This window comes from Lissotriton helveticus, chromosome 3_1 (assembly GCF_964261635.1).
Source record: "Lissotriton helveticus chromosome 3_1, aLisHel1.1, whole genome shotgun sequence".
Lineage (NCBI taxonomy): Eukaryota > Metazoa > Chordata > Amphibia > Caudata > Salamandridae > Lissotriton > Lissotriton helveticus.
Genome location: NC_136061.1, coordinates 223820321 through 223842569, shown reverse-complemented (window position 1 = coordinate 223842569; position 22249 = coordinate 223820321). Strand labels below are relative to the sequence as shown.

At 46.3% G+C, this 22249-nt stretch overlaps 1 protein-coding gene across 1 annotated transcript in view; it reads right to left on the bottom strand.

Annotated features, from left to right (window-relative positions):
- UPK3B (uroplakin 3B) overlaps positions 1-22249 on the bottom strand; it is a 320938-nt gene that overhangs the window by 94282 nt on the left and 204407 nt on the right. Inside the window, exon 3 of the mRNA XM_078679659.1 lies at positions 5175-5409. Within this exon, the coding sequence (XP_078535785.1) occupies positions 5175-5409 (235 nt within the window). The remainder of the gene's footprint in view (positions 1-5174; positions 5410-22249) is intronic.

Genomic DNA, 22249 nt, shown 5'->3' with positions numbered 1-22249 from the left:
AAATGTAGTGCCTTTAGAACACCATACAGGTTCTTTTAAACTGTGACTGGATAAGGTAGATAGTGTGGTTGATAGGGTACCGGAAGGCATACATCATCACTGTTGATGGAAGAAACAGACAGTGAGTAAATCCAGAGATATAAAATCGTTTGGATACATGTGCGTTATTTATTTTCCCATGTATGATGGCTGCAGGGAGAAGGGAGTAGAAATATAGTATGTCGATCTGATTGCCTTTGTTAGATAAAACATTTTTTTATACCACAGCATGTTAAATCGATCTGTATAGTTTTCACTTATAAGGAGGGTGTTAATCTTAAAATGAATTTCAAAATTAATTTGATAATGAATTCACTAATAATATCTATTTTAAGCTGATGTGGTGTTGTATTTTTGAATATAACATACTGTTTGTTAAGTCTTGTATCATGATTTATTGTAATGTGATTTATTATGTTTTTGTAGATATTATATGCGATTGTATTGGGGAGGAAATTTCCATATAGTAGCTCTGAAAACAGTGAGGCTTATTTATGAGCCCTTGTGGCATTTTACGGCACTGGTCTGTCACTTTTTGTGATGAACCGGCGGCGTAAAAAATGCACCCCGTTGTGCCCTATTTACAAGTGATGCGTCACATATTAAACCCCTGTGCCACATTATACCTGTGCCAGGTATAATGTACGCCGAGTGGGCGTTATCCCGTATCAGAGCCTCATAGAAGTGGTGCATTGAAATCTATAAGATTTCAGTGCACCGCTTCTAGGACGCTATTGCGTCAAAACCTTAAGCCTGTCTCATGGCAGGCATAAGGGTGACGCAGTGCATTGAAGACAGGCCTCCCCACGCATTGCTGGAGTTGCATCATGCTTGCGACTCAACACCAGCAATGTGTGACTTTTGCTCTGACAGATACATCAGGATTCCTGACGTATCTGTCTTTCCTTGCGACATGGAGTCCCGAACATTAAATATGGCGCATCCATCCTGTTGCAAGGAGGGCACACTGAAAACTGTTGCATCGCCTTTTTGTCTCAGCAATGCAACAGTTTTCATAAATGAGGCCCAGTGTTTTTTATAAGCTATTTCCACCGAAATGCAGTGATGGAAACTGGAGGCACAATCTACAGTACACTGGTGGTCCTGATATGTTTTACATTCGATTCAATGGCCCCTAGTGACAAAAAAGTAGATGTGCATTCTTGGAAATACTAATTTCGTTGTCAGAAAGTATCTTCCTGTCTTACATATTTGTATAGTTGTTTGTTATATGCATACATGTTTGTTTATATGGGATTGTAAATGGCAATTTTATTATAATAAGATTAAAGTTAGATATTTATATATATTTTTTTCTAATTTGCTGAGTTATTCACTTGTATTGCATTTTATATATACGTGTAGGTGAGTAGATTGTATATGGAGCATTTGCTTGAGGTTTTCAATTTTTTCTAGGGCAATAGTTAGTTTTTGGGTTTCTACAACATAGCTAAAACACATTGACAAAGCCGATAGCTCTCGCCTATGCGAGAGCTATTGGCATTGCCAATGCTTTTTATTATTTATTTTAATGGAGAGGGGGCAGGGAGATGCAGATGCCAGGGCCTCCCAAAAAACTGCAGGGTCCGAGGCTGAAATCAATAGACAGTAGGACTGCCAAAAGGTGGTAGCATTTAATTTCACAAAAGGGCTGCTATACTGGGATAACTGATTTTAAAGAGTATATTAACATCTAGATAACTCTTCAAAGAATAATATGCTGACATTTCATCAACTTGGAATTAATTTTGTGGCACCCTTCATTAGGTCAATTGAGGCTGAAAGCAATCTGATTATAATTGTCTTCCTAAGAAGCATCCAAACACCACCAACTTACTTTTTGTGATTTAGGGCCTAATTTAGATCTTGGTAGAGTGGGCCGCAACACGGTTTCCTCCCCACCAAGACTATAGTCCGCTTAATCAATTTAAATGCGGGCAGATCATAGTTTGACGGCAGAGGAGACTACTCCGTCTCCGTCATGGTCAAACTCCTCCAACAGCCCAACAGAGATTTGGCTATATTTCCGCCCACCTAATTTAGATGAGAGGACATAAATCCATTTTTCACTTCCCGTCTCCACCAGGAAAAAACCTTGCAGTTAGGGGCACTGAAAAATTCTCAATGTCCGCCTCGTCATGAGAGAAACCCTCACAGTGAGGGGGTCATTGTTTTTTTTTCTCCAAAACAACATCCTGCTTTGGGATTTTCTTTTTGAAAATAACAAAAAACGAACTTTGATGTACGGCTCCATCACGTTTAACAAAGCCATCCAGCATTGGCAAGAACCACCGTCAAGGCGTTTCCTGTCAATGCCTGAAATGTCCAGCAGGCTGAAAGACATTTCAAAATTTGATGGTCGGCTCCTCCTTCAGGGTGACTGAGTAATTGACTCTGTCCCCCTGAAGGAGGACGGACCAACTGCTAATATACAAATGAGGCCCTTAGTTACATAATGTAGTCTAAGGTCCATGATGTATGAAACCACATCTCTTGTGTGCTTGAATGTTCTGAATGTAGCTTTCTGCTTCTTCTCCTGGAACTTTTATGGGCATTTGATAGGGTGAACCATCACATTTTACTGGTGCATCAGTCCACTATATTAGAACTAGGAACTTCAGACACCATGGTAAAGGTTTTGAATCGTTCTAAGAAAAATGGTTCTAGCAGAGCAAATGGTTCCTTTACATCAGAGATCAGCATTCTAGATTAAGGGGTCCATTAGGATGGCGGGCGGCCCGCCTTACGGGCGGGGGTCCCGTCCCCAGCATTAGGATGCACCCGCCACAGTGGATTAGTGAAACTTGGTGTAGTGATTGATGCTGAAACCTCCTTATTACTTCATGTATACTTAGTTTCAGGAGCTGCTTCCATCAACTAAGCAAGCCAATGTCAATGTCCACACCTTACCGCCTTGCGACCGCGGCGGTAAAGCGGCGGACGGTCTTTCCGTCCGCCGCTGTCCCCTCCGCCATCCTAATCTGGCGGAGGGGAAACAGAGAGTGGTTGTCGGGCGGATTGCCTCCGCCATGGTGGCGGTGGCCACCGCCACCCTGGCGACATCCTAATAGATCCGCCCAACATCCTAATAGACCCCTATGTGTTCGCTATGGGATCCTCTTAATCATTTACCTTCTTTAACCCTTCTACTGCGCCCGCGATTTTGCGGAAGTGCGGCACTTTCGCAAAACGGGCGGGGGCGCGTCGGCCATTGGCTGACGGCAGCACCAGCGAGGTAGCGTTGCCGTCGGCAGCATGGAAGGGGTTAATCTATACCATTAGTCAATTTTCAGTCTTTTCAAGGGCAGTCCAGTCATCAACTGAAAACACCCAGGTCTTTTTTAGGTTCTTCCTGACCTATCCCAGGCTACATCCATACCTGGAGGATCACAATTTGCATTCAGCTAAATATCTCTAAAACTAGGATTAGCACTAACAGTAGTACTGAAGGGAGGCCATCACTGGCTACACTTAAGCCATCCATTCTTCTTGGCTTAGATGTGCAATTCACAAAGACAGTGTGAAACTTGGTGTAGTGATTGATGCTGAAACCTCCTTATCACTTCATGTATACTTAGTTTCAGGAGCTGCTTCCATCATCTAAGCAAGCCAATGTCAATGTCCACACCTTACAGAGAACATTTTGTGTTGAGAGACATGATAAATTCCCACTTGGACCACTGCAATGTGCTTTACTGTGGTATGTCTCTAAGCACAAAATGCTATAACTTGCCTCAGCAAAAAGGACCGCATTTGGAATTCTACACTGGATGTATTCAGTTCAGTGCTGCATGCCTTACTTATAAATGTGAAAGCCAGCTGGCTCGGGCAGGGTGGTCGAAAAAGAAATGATCTTCAAGAACAAGTTGAAGGCCAGTTTGTTTGACTTGTTGACTCAGTATTAAAAGACCAGGCGCACCTGGAATTTCTGACACCACATAGTATGGTCATTATTACGTGTAGGGTTAACAGTCTATTACTATAGTCAATCAGCCAATCAGTACTTGTAGAGCGCAGTTTATCACCCATGAGAGTGTCCAGGCGCTGTGTTGCAGGGCTAGTCGAAGAGCCAGGTCTTGGGTCTCCACCTGAAGTCTGTCAGCGAGGGTGATGTTCAGAGGTGGAGAGGGAGGGTGTTCAGGAATTGGTGGCAAAGTAGAAGCATGAATGGCCTCCTTTGTGACTGCGACAGACAAGGGCAGTGGAGTGAAGGTTTCTGGATGGTTGGTGTGGTTCATGTATTCTGTCCTTGGTCATGGAGGGCTTTGTAAGCATGTGTCAGTAACATAAATAGGCACCTTTGTTTGGACCGGAAGCCAGTGCAGGTTCCTCAGGTGTTGATGATGTTGGTCCGTTCGGGCAGGTTGAGGAACAGCCTTGCCGCTAAGTTCTGTATCATCTGGAGTTTCCTCATAAGATCAGTGGTGGTTGTAACGTACAGTGCGTTGCCATAGTCCAGCTGGCTGGTGATTAGAGATTGCGTAACGCTTTTTCTCATGCTTGTGTGGAGCCATTTGACAATTCATCGGAGCATGCCGAGAGGGTGGAAGCATGCAGCGGAGATTGTGTTGATCTGTCATTTCATGGTGAGTTTGCTGTCCAGGATGATGCCGAGATTGTGTGCGTGGTCTTTTGGTGTGGGGATGGGTCCGAAAGTTGTCCTTCATCCACACAACGCCATTATTCATGCAGTTGTGGTAGGTGGTCCCATAGTACCCATAATGAGGGCACCAGGTGTGCAGCGTGATGTATACTAATACTATCTGTTAGCCAGAAAAAAACTATATCTTTGTTATGTTGTCAACAGATAAATTGCTGTTGTGATCCCTCCTAATATTAGGCAGTAGGCAATCCCTTTTGTAGCGCTTTCTAGCACTTACCGATTGGTTTTGATGTCCCATTCACATGACTTTTTCAGGCCTGCCGCCAGCCAACAGACATTATCCAAACTCATTACAATTATTATGAGCTCTTAAATGTGTCTTCCGAGCTAGAAGCCCATCCAAAGCGTTGGCACACACTGTACTGCCAGCCGGTAGCGAGCTGGCGGAGCACAGCGTTTTTATCATGCACCGTGGATATATGTGTTGTGTGTTAAATCTTAGCAGTTAGTTTAGAGCCGAAGTGATACGTACCTGAGAGAGGCACCTGGCGGCAAGGGGCCATTGCAGAAGGCTGCGCTTGGGTCTTGCCCGCAAGAGGCGTCATTGCCAATACGCAGCACAGATAAGTTGTCGTTCGGGCCAGGGCATTTGTAGTTGATTCCCGTGGTGTTCAAGGTGATGTAGTACCCTTGAGTTGCAAGTTTGCTGTATGACATTGTTCCAGCTGTGGTTCTTGTAATTGTGCCAAACGGGACAGTTGTTGTAGCTGTCAAAAAAGAAACGGGGAGAAACTTCTTTAATTTATGTTGGGGTCAGTACACGCGCAGGATTCTAGGTTACCCTAAAAAATCTTAAAGCTGTAGGCACCAAATTTGAATGTATCTCTTGCAATAGTATGACTGGCAAACATCATTTTCTGTTTTTCCATGAAGCTCTGACTCCCAGTGCAACTCCCTGGACAAACTGTTGTCAAACAATTTGTGTAATATACACATCAAAAATGCACATGCATACGTCATCTCTCGTAAAGACCTAGCCTAGCCATGGGAGTAATATGAGCTGGAAATATCCCTGTGGCCAGTGGCCCGTTCTGTCTGCAGCTCTGCAGAACAACGCTCTTAAAAAACACAAATGGCGAACCATATACACGGTCAGGGATGAGAAGCCAATCAAAGTACAACACGCCCAAAAGGTGAGCGAAAGAGAAGGAAAGAGTGTGCAGGGGCGTAGCTTCAACTGGTGCAGCAGGTGTAGTGGAACCATGGCCCAGGGGCGTAAGCTGCGCATCGAACCCTGTTTAGTTCTGTTTTTAACCTTTTGATTGGCAGCCGAGGGCCCATTTCCTTCCTTGCACTAGGACCCACATTACACTGGCTATGCTAAGTGTGAGAGAGGAGGCTGAAAGGAAAAGCGAAATGAAGAACATATGAAAAGAAGAAAGAAACTGTGACAAGAAGGAAGGGTCAAAATCATAAAAAAGATAGATGAAAGAGTGAATGGACTGTTAAGTAAATAAAAAAAAACAACCAATGGGTGGGTGAAAGAAAGAATGGCTGAAATGACGAAAGACTGGATGAATGGGTGGATGGATGAAAGTAAATTTGGATTGATGGATGAATTGATAATAGGAGTGTGAAATGACGTATGGATCAAAAAGGGATGTATGGAAGGGAAAAGGACAAATGAAAGGAAGTTTAACTGCAAGAATAGAAGGTTGGGTGGAGGAGTACTGATAAAAAGGTGGATGGACAGTATGGTAAAGGAAGGACAGATGGAATCATGAAAAGATGGATGGATGGATGCGTGAAAGGCTTAAGTTATATCGAGATAGATAGACAGAATTTGGGATGAAGGGACCTCATATTCCTCATCTTCCTTAACCCAATGGCATATGAGGTACGGATCTCAGTGGGAGGTATTTTGATTTTCTGGCTGCTCCCTTGCTTGTCGCTCATGTAAATGATGTAATTTTGTGAAGATAGGTGCGAGTGACCGGTGTGTAGGGATTTAGGTATGGTTGTGGTACAATTTGAATCTGCCAATCAACTTCCTCCATACTTAACCCCTTGACTGCGCCACGAATTCCGCAGCGGCTCGCCGGGCTGGGCGTGGTGCTTCAGTGCTCATGACGGCTCCACGCCGTCATTAGTCACGGTCGGCGTGTGCTCATGACGGCGTGGTGCCGTCATGATCCCCGCCCACTCATTAATTTGCCCACACAGGCGGGGAATTAGTGCTGCGTGGGCGGAGCGGCAGCGGCATGACGGCTCCACGCCCTCATGAGCACAAGCCTACAGAGACTCATGACGGCTTGGAGCAGTCATGAGCACCCAAGGAGTTAAAGAGCTTAAGACCCTACTCTGCATGCAACGCCGTGTTGCTGTGTAAACTTTGAGATACCTGTTTTAACTTGCCTGAAAGCTCTTCACAGTTCTCCCTGCCCATGCACTGCTCGCCAAGCAAAACCCCACTCCTTGCTCAGTCACTACCTGTGCCCTACACAACCTCCCTGCCATATCCCCAATTGTCTAGTGCACACCCAGTTCCACCTTGCCTGCCACTCACCTGAAAGCCCTGCCAACCACTTCCTTCTAATTTATGTTACATCCAGGGAGTAGATTCGAATTGTGCAGCATGTGCAGTGACACCAGGGCCCAGAGGCCTCAGGGGTCCACTGACCTTAATATTGTATTTCGCAGTTCAAAAAGCGGCCAGGGGACTCATTTACTTCCTTGGATTAGCCTTAGGGCCAATGACGCACTGACTACGCCAAAGGTTATTCAGTTTCTTACTTTAAAGAAATATTTGACACATCACTTTCATGTGACAAACTTACAATGATTTGTAGTACTCTGTAGATCAGGATGGTCAGGGTCCCACGTTTGACTAACGAATAATTTTTAAGAACAATGTACACAGTAGCAAAGTATAGTCTCCCTCGAGTCCCCATGCGACAATACCTACAAACTGTACACTTCTGGTATTTCTCCCATCCGGAAGTCCTTACAGTTGGGAATGTTCTGGCGCTTCCACATCTAGCCCATAATACCTCTTCCATGGTCCCCAAATTTCATTGAGCTTTCTGGGGCATCAACTACTTTTAAATATTCGCTTCTCTGCTCCACTGTGGATGGGAGGAATAGTCTGATTCACTAGCAATATCCATCTCACCTATCATAAATCCTAGGACCACAAAGTGAGCTTACGCCTTGCAACGTTGGTGCATTGCTGGTATTCTTAAGCTGTGTCTTTAGTATTAGATAGTAAGTAAGGTGTGGGAGGAAGGCGACAGGGTACGACCTGCTGACTGTATCTTCCAGGTAACCACAATTTGCAAAGATGGAGGGATGCAGATTTGTTGTGCAAAGGGAATTGTCCAGACAGAGCTTGCTCTTGTGGCTCTCCCAGATGAGCTACTGTCAAAGGCAGATAGCTGCTAGATGTTAGGTCTTCACATGTGATTGCGAACATGGGACACCACTTGTCACGACCTGCTGTGAGAAATATCACCTGAAGCAAAAACTCTTAATGCAGAGGAGAGATGTACAAGGAGAAGGAGCATATCTGAACCGGTGCTAGCACCCAGACAGTGAATTCAACATCCATCTTTGCAATAGGACTATTAAAATGGGACTGAAGGGGCATGGCCTGGATGGCCAAGATGGCAGTTGAGTCTTAGACCACTCCCATCGCCCACTACCTATGTGGCATAGGGTGCCCAACCCAGGACAGGGTTATTGGTACACTGCTACTGGGCGAGGGAGTCCGATGTACGTCTGTCTTAAATCTTGTGCATCAAGACGTACGTGAGATGTATGTACATTCTCGTGCATCAGGGCGTCTGCGCCGCATACTTTGGAAAAGTTCTGGCTCAGTGGATCTCCCCTCTGCTGGAAGACGGCAAAGGAGATCAAGATGCTTCTGCTGGGTAAGGTGCTGGGGGGAGTAGGGGAGAGCAAGGGTGTGCTGGACGTGGAATCGGACACCACGGGGGATGGGGCGGGGGTGGATGCAAGCAGCTGGGTGAAGGGACAGTCAGTGGTGTTTGAGAAATATGGTGTAGGGTGCCCACCCCAGGACAGGGTTATTGATACACTGCTACTGGGCGAGGGAGTCCGAGGTAACACGGCCTTAGTTAGCAGTGGCGTGGAAGGTATTGCTGGTTGGCCGCGTAGTTTATGAAGATGAGGGTTGTTAGAATTGGGGGTCTCTGGTTGGCACAGGTAGGTACTTGTGACAAGCTGGGACCCTCTTCTCTAGTCAGGGCAAGGAAATTACCCTCTTAAAATAACCCCTGCTCACCATCTAGGCGGCGTGGCGCGAGCAGTCAAGGCTAGTTCAGAGGCGATATAAGTTAAGCATTTGTGACCACATACAGTAACCCAGTGACAACACTACAAATGAACACCACACAAGGTTTTATCAAAAATAGTTAGCTTTTATATAAAGGCTTAGCACAAGACCAAATAACGACAAAAATAATCCACAATACTGTTAGCAATTCTTAAAGTTCTGTGCGATTTGTAGTCCTCGGTTCGGCTCTCACGGTGATGAAAATGCTCAAAAGCGTCTAACAAGCGCAGCGGACGCTCCGGTCCGATGCGTACAAAAATGCAGTGCGAGTCGTAGACAGTACCTTAGCTTGGTGTGTCCGGCACGGATGGGGCAATGAAAAAGAAAGCGTTGTACGCGGTGATGTCCTCCTGTCAGGGTGCGAGCTACGGCTCGTTGACTTCGTGGCTACGAGTCGTTGGGCGCAGAGTTGTGTTGCTTGAGGGGACGGTGCTTGGTGCGGTGTGATCTATTTACGTTGCGGCGTACGAGCTGTACCTTGGGAGACGCGATGTTCAGTCTTGGATGCGGTGCGAGGCGGTGCGTCGCAGACGTGCGAAGCGTACCCTCCTTTCAGGTGCGATCGGCAGACTCCAACTCAGCGGCAGTGTACGTGTCGTTCCAACAAGGATGATTCGATGAAGCAAAGCGCTGTACGCGGCGTTGTCGGCCAGTCACGGTGAGAGCTACGGCTCGTTTAGGGCACAGAGTCGCGTCGATTGAGGTGGACAGGCTAGATACCGTGCTTTGCAGGACACGAGTTGATCGTACGAGGCGTACACAACTTCTGGCCTCGCCAACTCGGAAAACAGCATTTCCCACAGCTCTCTTCGAGGCGGATGAAGTCCACTGGTCGTGGGACTTCGTTCAGGGGGCAAGCTCACTCACAAGCCCTTGGAGATCTTTTGCAGAAGTTGGAAAATAAAGTCTTTCAGTCTTTCTCCTCTCCTTTAACAGCAAGGCAATCACTGCAGGCCAATCCCCCAGGTCAGGCACAGTATTCCTCCTTCAGCTTTCCCAGTTACTTCTCATCAGGCAGAGGTTTCTTCTTGTCAAATCTGTTTCTAATTTCTTGGGAGCAGATTCCCAATACTTATACCCCTAAATCCTTTGTTCCTCTGGGGTAGAGGGGCCTTTACCCAGCCAAAACCAGTTATTGAGCACTTTGTTGACAAGACTCTGACTTTTTATTCAGGGAGCAGGCTAGAGACATCAGACACTCCACAGGAGGTGGAGCCAGCATTGTGGTGGAAAGGCACAGTCCTATTCAGAGCCCAGGTGTACTCCTCCCACCCATCTGGATGTAAATCTCTCTATTCACCACCAGGCTACCTAGCCCTGCCCTCTGGAATTTCCCAGCCCTGTCACTCACAGAACCCAGACAGCAGATACACATCCCAGCAGAGGCGGGCTAAAATGGTCAGGCAAGCAAATACCTACTTTCTAAAAGTGGTATTTGCAAACACAGAATATTAAAATAAACTTTACTAAAAGATGTATTTTCTTATTCTGAGTTCAGGCTTACTAAACTCGAACTTCTACCATGTTCCCTGAGTCTGTTAGGATTATAGAATGTAACAATTCTAACAGCCCATTCTGGCCTATGAGAACAGGTAGCCTTGCAATAGTGAAAAACGAAAATGGCTGTAATTCACTATTAGGACATGCCACACACATCGGGGATTGTCCTACCTTATACTTACAATGCACCCTGCCCTTGGGCCTATCATAGGGGTGACTAACATAAAGGTAAGGGAAGGTTTAGGGACTGGCAAGTGGGTGCACTTGCCCAGTCAGCATGACAGTACCAGACTGCACGCAGGCTCTGCAATGGCAGACCTTAGACACATTTTACAAGGCCGCTTCTGTGGGTGGCACAACCAGTGCTGCAAGCCCACTAGCAGCATTTGGATTTACAAGCCCTGGGCACTCCGGGTGCACTGTACTAGGGCCTGACAGTAAACCAAATAAGCCAATCATGGAATCCAATCAATATAGCAATTTACACAGGGAGCACTTGCACTGTGGCACTGGTTGGCAGTGGCACAGTGCTCTGAGCAGCTAACACCAGCAAAAACATTTGAGGCACAGCAACAAAAAGTAGAAGGGAGACCCACGTCAAGGTGCCAGGTCTAACAAGGGTGGAGACAGGAAAAACGAGAGGCCAACTTCTTGTTTGAGGGCGCAGAGCAGTAGCCTGCTGTCTGGCCAATCCACGGCAGGCGTTCAAGGCCCTTCCAAAATCCTTTGCGCTAGCTGCTGTTTGTCCCGCATATTTCACCAGTCAGACGGGGTCTGTGCACTTCGGAGGCTGGTGCGGAGTGTAACGGTGAGCAGGAGGGGCCTTTATCCAAGCATGGGTCTCCAATCACAGGCCTTTTTAATAAACCAGATTCTTTAAAAAAAAAAGGTAAGTGGACAAACATTGTACTGGCAGAGACTTAAACGTCAGTTTTAGGAGGAATCAAAACTCGACAAACATACCTTGGTTGCACCAGACTTCTTTGCATAAATAGGAAGTTAGGAAACCGATTCAAGATTGTGTACAATGGGGGGAGGAGCCAAGATGGCGATCGGAGTGGAAGTGTAGGCTCCCGGCTCCGCAAGCCTCCGAGCCCCGCACTAAAATCCTGCCCATAATCCTGTGATTGTGCTACAGCGGGGCGTCGGTGAATGCGCACAGACATCATTCGCGTGATCCCGATGTCTCTGCCTGCCTTGTAACCGGAGAAATCCTCGAAGTTGGTCGGCGGCCTTAACATCCCTGGAGCCGGGACCTCTGCTGCGTAACACGGCCGGGTGTTAATTGATCAACATCGGCCAGCTGGGCCTGGGCGGAGCTGGTCCTCCGGGACGAAATAACCACCGAGGGGAAAAAAAGTATAACATTTTTCTGCAGGGGCGTGGCTTGTCACGATACGCGACCGGAGTACGTCCTCGAGAAGGGGGCTCACTGGGAATACTGTTTAATTGCGCGACGCTGGAGGTGAGCTGTATCGACTCCATTTTCGGACTCTCACGGTTTTCGCGGGCCGCTCCCGAATTTGCCGCTAGCCCTGAGTCGGAGAGGGGATGACCATTACCGGAGATCGCTCCTTAGACGTGTGCTTTGGAGGCCTTGGTGATTCGAATTGTAGCACGCCTGAGCTGGACTCGCCCCTGCTTCACCTCCGTTCTCCCTACAAGGTGGAAGCGTCTGCTTGCTGCCTGAATGAGATGGAGTGTATTAACCTGCCTATCGAAGTGCTGTGTGATGGGGAGCGTGAATCACCGTGTAATGATGTGATGTTGGGAATACAGCCTACGCTGTCCTGTGTCGACGTTCTTGCTGCTCTTGGTGACCTGCAGTCTGTGTGGAAGGATGGTTCCCGAGAGTTGGGAAGAAAGCTGGACGATATTGCGCTCACACTGGGGCGACTACGGTCAGATGGCTCCCAGATGTGCGAGGATTTGCCTCTGCCTGTCCTTGAGGAGGATACTATGGTTCCACATGGGTGCGGAGGGGAACGGATGATCCCGAACAGCGTTGGTGCCTGCGGACGACTGTCAGTCTGCTTCTACTACACTGAAGGATTTCTCTCACAGCTGAGGACTGTGGCTTCGTCCATTGTATCACCATTATTGGCCCAGATACGGTTCTTGCAACTGTTGGCTCCTGTGACTACCTCCTCTTTCCTCTCTCTTGTTTTCCTGCTGTGGAATATGTGTCATCGAACGGAACTGGGGGTGATGGTCGTCAGTACAGATGAATCTACTGGTGATCGGCAGCGTCCATTTTGTATTTGCATGCCGCTCTTCTGCCTTGCGTGGACATTTTGTTCCTTTGTGTTGGCTGGGACGGGCTTTACTCGGAGGGCATACCTCGGGGGACTCACACGAACAGGCCAGGGCTAAGTGGTCCTTTCTCACGGTTGGTGTTTGCTTGGCTGGCGGGGGATCGGGTCGGAGTGTTCCTATGGCACATTTCTTTGCGCAGTATGTGATTACTCTCCCCATTTCTTACTGTATTAATTGCTTGCTCTTGTTGACTGTTGCTCTTGGGGTGGAGGATAAATTCGTGGTAAGGGAGACCGGGAGCACATAGGGATGACCCTCCTCCGGCTTCATATGACCTTTTTCTTTCTTTTCTTTTTCATTTCTACATCTATATTTCGGGTACTCTTTTCTTGGGCGACAGGCACACTGCTAGGGGGGGGGGGGTTGGCCGTAGCCTCTGCATGCGTGTAGGGTGGGGGTTGGGGGGGGGCTTTGTTTTGTGCGTTTTTTAAGTTCCTATGGGCCTTTATTTCTTTTCTTTCTCTTCCTTAATTCTTTTCATCTTTTTCTTTCCCTTCTTCAGGATCAACAGGGAGGCTCGGTATGGGGTGGGTAATGACTGGCGCGAAATATGAATATGTGCTCTTTATCCTGATATGCGTATCACTGTGTCGCTCTTCCGATTGTGTTTTACGCTAGTTTGATATCTTGTGGTATGCATTGCTCACTCTGTGCCCCCGGCGTCTTTTATGGCATCTGATCCTTCTTATTTACTAAATTTTCAACCTTACCTCTATATAAAAATGTAAAACTGAACCTTAATTTCCCCTGTATCTCAGCAGTCCGATATGTCTTCAGTGTAATTTTGAATGCTTGCTATTTGTATTGTGGTACTACTGAGTCACCGTATAATTAGCATATGTGCTTATATTGACGTCGAGGCCGGCCGGATGGTTGTAGGCCCGTAATTGTCTGCGGATACTGCACAATAAAGGTTTTTAAAAAAAAAAAAAAAAAAAAAAAGATTGTGTACAATCAGGACACCTTTTCCCATGTAATTGCATGCTTTATAAACTAATTTAATTTACTCATTCATTGGACATGGAGGGGAAATGTGGCGTCTTAGCTGCTTGGGACTGCAAGAACTTTTGGAGATGAGAACCTGAATAAAGACCGAAGTGCTCTTTGAATAGATGATGTCTTTAGCTCTTTTCTGAACTACATGCATCGTCTGGTGCGCCTAATATGCAGTGGCATGTTGTTCTCAATTCTTAATGCATGCTTGCTGCTGTGTTTTTTTTTCTTTGTTTTTTTTGGTATTTCTTGACTAGCAGTCTGGAGATGCCCTGACTCATTCTGCTGGCCTCTGGAGGTGTTCAGTTTTTAAAAACAAGTTATGTGAGATACTATTCTTTGCTGTTTTGTAGTTAATGCAGCAGGTCATCAGAATGCTTTAGTCTTGTAACATCTTCCATTTTTAAATGCAGCACGGTCTGAGAGATGTGAATTTATTTGTTGAGTATTTTTAGGAGACTTGTGACGTCAAAGCGGGTTCTGTTCACTGATGTACCAGTGGTATTATCAATACCAATAAGTAGGACATCGCTAAGTCTTATACCATAACCAGCAGCATTTCACCACAAATGTTACTCCTGCACCCCTGCTTGTACATCTTTCTTCATTATTGCGTATGAAAGCTCCTCCAGATATCTGGGTTCAGACTACCAGTTGTACAAAAATAACATTTAAAAAAAAGTACTTCTAATTAGTTGCTATAATGTGCCTATTAGTGTAAATGTTTCCACGTTAAAGAACAGTAAATGTTAAGCACCCAGGATAATGTGCTGCACGGCTAAATACTAATAAGGTCCCACAGGCAAGACCTATTGACTATGCCAATGCTTGATTTTGTTTGCAGTGTTATTTGGTGTACTCAGCCGAAGGTATCTGAGCTCTTTACATGAGCACCAGTTACATTACACAAGGTCACAGGAGGTCAGTTAGAGCCTCAGTTCTTGCTTCCACCAAAGAGAAGAAGGGAACTGGGAGGCATGGAGGATGTCATTTCACTGTGGAATAGTTTATGTCTTGTAAATTAAGGTAATTAAGATTGCAAATTAACAAGAGCCTAAACATTCAGAACGAGTTTGTGCTGGCATCATTATGCTGAATACAGCAGGTTCACAATTCTTATCCGGTGATGGAGGTTCTGGCATCATGGCAGTGGGCTCTACTACCATTTAATAAACATGAGCATTAGCATATATATATATATACATATATATATATATATATATATATATATATATATATATATATATATATATATATATATATATATATTACCTACTGGCGGTCGCCAGTAGGTATATATAGTTAGGATTTTTTCTCTATGGGATTTTTGAAAATTCTATGTCTAATAACTTTGGCGTTTGTGGACGGAATTGGCTGAAATTTTCAGGAAAATGGAACATTTTGTTTCTGAGCAGCCCCTGGGTTCGTCAAGGGGGGGCCGAGAAAAAAGGGGGGTCCCAAAACGCGTTTTCCCATGTTAATTTCCATAGGGCGGTTGGCCTCACTGTTAGCCCGAACGGCTGAATGGATTTGCATGAAACTTGGCAAAATTGTAGGGACTGTTAGCCCGATGTGCCTTTGCTAGGTCTCAATATATGTGCTCCAGTGGATTTTGATAAATTAACGTTCAAAAAAATATATATATCTGTAACAGCGCTCCGGGTAGCGCTCCGGTTCGCGTACTTGACGCGTAACGGAACTTCGCGAAGCGAAGGTGATTGGCTCTCCGGTGTCTGTCAACATTCTAAACAGTCCGGAGGGGCCGCCGTCTTGTCTCTCGGTAGGAACGAGAGACAAGAGGAGGCTAAAACAAAGGGGGAAATTACCATAAGGGGGCATAGTAGATCCTCCCTGACCCCCTAGGTTTGATGTGGAGGCTTTAAAAGGGCCCCGCGGGGCAAAAAAACAAAAACAAAAAAAAAAATCGTTTTTTTTGCGTGGGGAGCGCCCGGTACGCTTTTGTGCAATGGGCGGTGGTAATCTAAATGATGAGCGGGGGGGGGGGCAGCGTTCAAAGCACATCAGCGTGCATAAACACGAAAATGTTTTTATCTACCACGTACTTGACTTATCTCTCTGAGATGCATTCCCTTGTGTTTCGGCAATGGTAGTCTGTTCATTACATAGATCGCCCGAGGGCGGTAGTACCGACCGCGCGTAGGAAAGGGTCAAAAGCCAGGGGTATAGGAGTATGTAACAAGCGAGCCATTTAATTGAAAAAACTAAACGTGACAAACGGTTGCAGGATCAGTGAAGGTTGATTTTATAATTGAAAGTATAACAGGATCAGTTACAATAAAATCGTCCATACGCACACCATGGGAGAGTATCATGGGTAACATTACTTCGAAGCTTTATTAATACAATAATCAATAATGAAAAATCGACATCAATAGGGTTGTCCGTATGCCCAGTCAGTACCCTTCCCCGCCCGCCATGTGCACAAAGACCGCATACATCCCCCATAACGTCAAGGCTAAGTAACTAGAACGTCATAAGGAGTTGCAAGTCGCTCCCATACTGGCGCCATTTTGGTCGAGGCCAGGCAGGTTCAGAGTATAGTTCAATGTCTCCAATAAGTAGCGGCAGGACCAGAATCCCTTTCGGCAGTTCAAAAAGTTTGTTAGCGCCAACAGAAAGAACAGGCAGCATGAACCATGACTCAAAGGCGAGGGAGGCAAAATCTTCCCTACTGGGTCACGCTGAGGTCCCACCGGAGCTGATCAAGTTGGCAGTCTACAGTGTCTCTTAGTAATTCGGACAAAAACTGGCGTCAGCATGAGAGCACTACCATCCTGTGACAATGTTGTGGCCACTTCCGGAGAGCGGGACAGCAGGCGTATCCCTCCGCCGATGCACTGAATCAGCCTCCCTCACGGCACCAGATGTGGATAAGGCGGCGGACACCCGTGGCAGCGGTATATCCATGGGGGATAGTCGAGCAACAGTGGCGGTTCCCCCATCGGAAGCCCGCGGGAGTCGTGGGCCAACGACTCTCGTAGAACCTTTAAAACTGAGAGGACGTCTTCAAGAGTGGGGCTCATGCCCGAGCAGGCAAGCATTCGAGTTCCAGGGTAGTCCAGAGTCGTTCTAGTGGACCAGGCCCAAATCCGGGGAGTCGGCCGCCATTTTGAGCGTTCCGCAGCAACAGCCGCTCTTCACCCCGGCCACCGGAGCGGGTCCCCGGCCATCCAACCGAGTGGAACGCCAATGGCAGTCATGGTGCAGCTGACCGGGGAGTGAAACGCTAAGGGTCGCCCTGCTGCAGCTGACCGCGGGGACGGGCCTTGGCGCGTGGTGTCGCCCCCGGGCTATTTGCACAACGGTCCTCCACCCCTAGGCCGCCACCTATGCTACCTCGACAGGAACAGCGTCATGCATTTGGATCGATGTTGCAGCAGGCTGCCATGTAAATAGGTATTTAATAAAACGTTTTACCCTGTTACTTTGCTGGTGTGTTGTATATATTTATAATATTTGCATAGGGTTTGTCGTTATTTTGGGCGGGGTGGGCGGCGGAGCCGAGCTAACTTCTCTTATTTAGTCAGCACATAAATTGACTTACTGGTGCACATTATTTTGGGTGTACATTTGGAATATCGGTTGGGGTCGGGTTCGTCGTACTGAAATAACCCTTCAAGTTTCTGGTGTAGGCTACTCTCCCATTCACTAGCTCCAGAGAGAATCGTTCCTAAGTAAGGAAAGTGCTATATTCTTTTTCGTCCTTCACATGCGGATACCATGTTCGGGCTTATTTTTCTCATTCCATTAACCGTTCGATCAACGCCTCAGTCATACAAAAAGCATTCTTTTATTGACCCAGTCGTGCGCCACACATACGCATTCATACCGTACAAATCAGGGCCCATGCGCACATTCATACCATACAATCTTTCACGCTCCCAGAGATAGCTCGTACATATAATGTCCCGTCTCACAGAGCTAGCCTATTTTTCCTCGCGTGGAACACGGTGCGGTTTAGGTCTTCTCCATACTTTAGCTGAAATTCCAATGTAACCTGCAGAAAAAGAAAAGAGGGGGGGGCAGCGTTCAAAGCACATCAGCGTGCATAAACACGAAAATGTTTTTATCTACCACGTACTTGACTTATCTCTCTGAGATGCATTCCCTTGTGTCTCGGCAATGGTAGTCTGTTCATTACATAGATCGCCCGAGGGCGGTAGTACAGACCGCGTGTAGGAAAGGGTCAAAAGCCAGGGGTATAGGAGTATGTAACAAGCGAGCCATTTAATTGAAAAAAATAAACGTGACAAACGGTTGCAGGATCAGTGAAGGTTGATTTTTTATTCCAAAGTATAACAGGATCAGTTACAATAAAATCGTCCATACGCACACCAAGGGCGAGTATCATGGGTAACATTACTTCGAAGCTTTAATAATACAATAATCAATAATGAAAAACCGACATCAATAGGGTTGTCCGTATGCCCAGTCAGTACCCTTCCCCGCCCGCCATGTGTACAAAGACCGCATACATCCCCCATAACGTCAAGGCTAAGTAACTAGAACGTCATAAGGAGTTGCAAGTCGCTCCCATACTGGCGCCATTTTGGTCGAGGCCAGGCAGGTCCTTTCAAGTGGTGTGGGACCTGCCTGGCTTGGGGAATCTTTCAAGTGATGTGACTGAGGAGCAAATTGTGGACCTCTTTAAAGACTTCAACCCACTACATGTCAAGAAATGTCAAAGCGGAATGAAATGCTTTGCATTTGTAGACTTCAGTTCGGCGAAGACCCAGCAGAATGTTATAAGTAAATGTCATGGCACGAAGTTCAGTGGGCGGTCTGTCATTGTGAAAGCTTCAATTAAGTTGAATGGCTGCAAGAGCCCCGATTACACCAGCAGCCCTGTTAATATGCCGATCTTGGAAAAAGTTCCTCTGTTGGATTGCAATGGCTGCAGTGATGGTCTTGGGAAACTGCTTCCGAAAACTCTAAAGGCCACGAAAGCTTGCTATGCTGTTTCTTTGGAAATGCGGTGCTGGGTGATGGAAGTTATTGAAGAGTTGGCAGTGGTGTTTTTTGTAGATTTTGGACGCTCTGCCACAGTCCTGGCTTCGTCATTACGAGCACTTGAAAACAAGACATTCTGGGCAATACCACCCTTGACGCAGCCCTTTATGCTACAAGATGGTGTCTTCCATACAGAAAATATTGTTGGCAGCATTTTGAAAGGAAAGATAAACGGCCGTTCTCCTAGTGAGTCTCACATTCTTACATTTATGAAGAATGTTGAAGAGTAGTATGTTGAAAATCTGAAGCCATCGTTCTACAAACTCTCAACCAGCCTTGGATGGAAAAATCCTGAAGAATGTACAAACTGAAAACCAGTTTTTGTCTGCATAGCATCAGCAGCAACACTTGAGTCAGCTTTGTGTGAAGCCGCCATCTTGATCCAATCAATACCGCCCCCCCGCACACATTCAGGGACCAGGCCGCATTGCGAGGGCACCGCAGGACGTGTCTTCCGGTCAAACGGATTGTGGGACAAGGTCCAGAATGGAAGAGTCACCAAAAGGCTAAAAGTCCCGCCGGACCCCGGGAGCAGGCCGCCTATGTCGGGGGCGATCTCAGGCCACACCAGGGCAACAAGACTTGGGGAGGGGGCAGGAGCCAAGCGCCCCCTCCGAGTCCGCGCCACCACACCGCCCCTCGGGGGCCTCCGTCAAGCGGCTCAGGGAGGCACCGCAGGCAGCGGTTCTTCAGATCAGTGGCTCTCACCGGCAAGGCTCCCCTCCGTCAGCAGCGATCGTTGGCGCTGTGGTTGCGGCCGGAGGCCCCGCCTAGTCAACGCCCCGGCCTCTCCATCTGGTAGGCCGCAGAGTAGTCGGGGAGAAATCCCGGGAACGGCGGCATGCATTACACATCACTAAGATGGCCGGGCCTACGACCCTGGGTTTAAGAGTCTCATGCTCGATCGATTGAGCTGGCCGGATCAGGCAACAAGAAGGTGGGGGGGGGGGGCGGCATCAGCAAGGCATCCCCCCACACAACTTGCTGGACATCATCTCTGGGTGTATTGGGGACGAGCCTTGGCGCGTGGTGTCGCCCCCGGGCTATTTGCACAACGGTCCTCCACCCCTAGGCCGCTACCTCGCCGGGTGATGGCCTTTGTAGACTTTCTAAAGCCCACATCCTACTAAAAAGTAGCCCAAAGTAGCCCAGCATTGCTACTTTAAGGAAGGAGGGACAGGCACAGCGTCATGCATTTGGATCGATGTTGCAGCAGGCTGCCATGTAAATAGTTATTTAATAAAACGTTTTACCCTGTTACTTTGCTGGTGTGTTGTATATATTTATAATATTTGCATAGGGTTTGTCGTTATTTTGGGCGGGGTGGGCGGCGGAGCCGAGCTGTCTTGCAGCCATCATGGCGTCGAGCTCGGTTCCTCTAACTAGTTTCATATTTCTCATGAGGGGTTGTTCCTAATGTTTCTATTTTTGCGAGGTCAAAAAGAGATCCCATCAGTGGCCTACTGATTTTGCTTGATTCCTTTTGTTTTTTCTAACGATTTTTATGTTATAGTTTGCTTGCACGATACAGCGGCTAGTCCGCATTTTATATATATGTCCTTTTTATTAGGGGTGTCCTCCGGTGGAGTCGGATGATCTACCTCTAATAAACGGTCCGGGCTGAACCAACTACCAACAAACGGGGCAGAGATAGGCATGACGGATTACAAAGGGGACAAAAGTCTGCACTACCTATCCTTCACTATCCGCAAAGACTAAACAGAGTATTGCGACTCTGTGCTTATTTGTGAATAGAGAATCACCCAAAGAGAACCAATTCCGATCGATCAATGTTCGGCCAAACAATCAATCAAATGAGGGATAAAAATAGGCACAACTGATTACGGGGGCTAAAGCCTGCGTTACCTATCCTTCACTATCTGCAAAGACTAAACAGAGTATTGCGACTCTGTGCTTGTTTGTAAATAGAGAATGTACCAAAGAGAACCAATTCCAAAACAGTAAATGCTTGGATAACAATCAATCAAATGGAGAGGGAAGCAGGCATGACGGATTACAACGGGGGCAAAGGCCTGCGTTACCTACCCTTCATTATCTGCAAAGAGAGAATACTCCTAAAAGAAAAGAGGGGGGGGCAGCGTTCAAAGCACATCAGCGTGCATAAACACGAAAATGTTTTTACCTACCACGTACTTGACATTTTAAAGCTTTTGATATTTGCTATTAAAAAACCATTGAAATTCACTGAAAAAACCATAGGTTATAGACCATATATAGTTAGGAATTAGCATTTACAAAACCTTGAAAATTCACTGAAAAAACCATAGGTTATAGACCATATATAGTTAGGAATTAGCATTTAAAAAACCTTATTTTACTCACACAAAACCATTGAAATTCCATATATAGTTAGTTGCACTAACTATATATCGCGCACCCGCAATCCACTGCTGATGATGTCACATATTACATCATTCATGACATGGTCAGTGACATCACTGATGACATCTCAAATAACATCACTGATGACATCACTGATGACATCTCATTTGACATCAATGACCACATCACTGATTATATCATTCATGTGACAATACAATGCATCTCCTCACATTTTAATATAACCTCTGTTACATCCAGTGTTAAATACAGAGTATAATTTTTGAAACCATTGACACACCAATACTAGTTACTACATACGCACTCACTGATTCCTACGTCTACACACACATTCACTCATTCACCCATACAATCATTCATACATACAATCACTCATCTTTACAACACTATCATATGCACTCATACACCTATACAGACACTCACACTCTGCCACTCATCCATGGAGTTACTCACACACCTAGTCAGTCCTGTAAAGAATCAATCACACTTCCATTTTCTAATCTATACAGTTAAACATAGAGCACCTTACATTTTCAAACATATACTAACACATACTTACTCTCTTATACAATCATTAATACAAGTACACATTGATCTGCACAGAGTCACACACCTCCCAGCCAGCCACACACACACTCAGTCTCGCATACAAATACTTGGGCAATCAATCAATAACCCATATAGTTACTCATATAGCTACTGATCAACACATGCAGAACCACTGACGTATAGTTCCCGTAAAAAGGGCCAGATTGGGGGACATCAGTCGTCTTACCTGTCCTTTCTTCCTCAGCCAATTAAGTTCCATCATTTTACAGAAAGGAGAGGTAGTAGTGTGGCAAAATACGGTTGTTTTGCTTCTGATAATTTGTTCAAACCCTGTCGAGTTTAAGCCAATTATACATATACCGAGGAGGTACAGTGTCGTTACTTATTTAAAAGAGGGCAAGGGGCCTTCAGCGAGGAAGAAAGAAAGAAAGAGAGAGAGAGAGAGAGAGAGAGAGAGAGAGAGAGAGAGAGAGAGAGAGATAGAGAGAGAGAGAGAGAGAGAG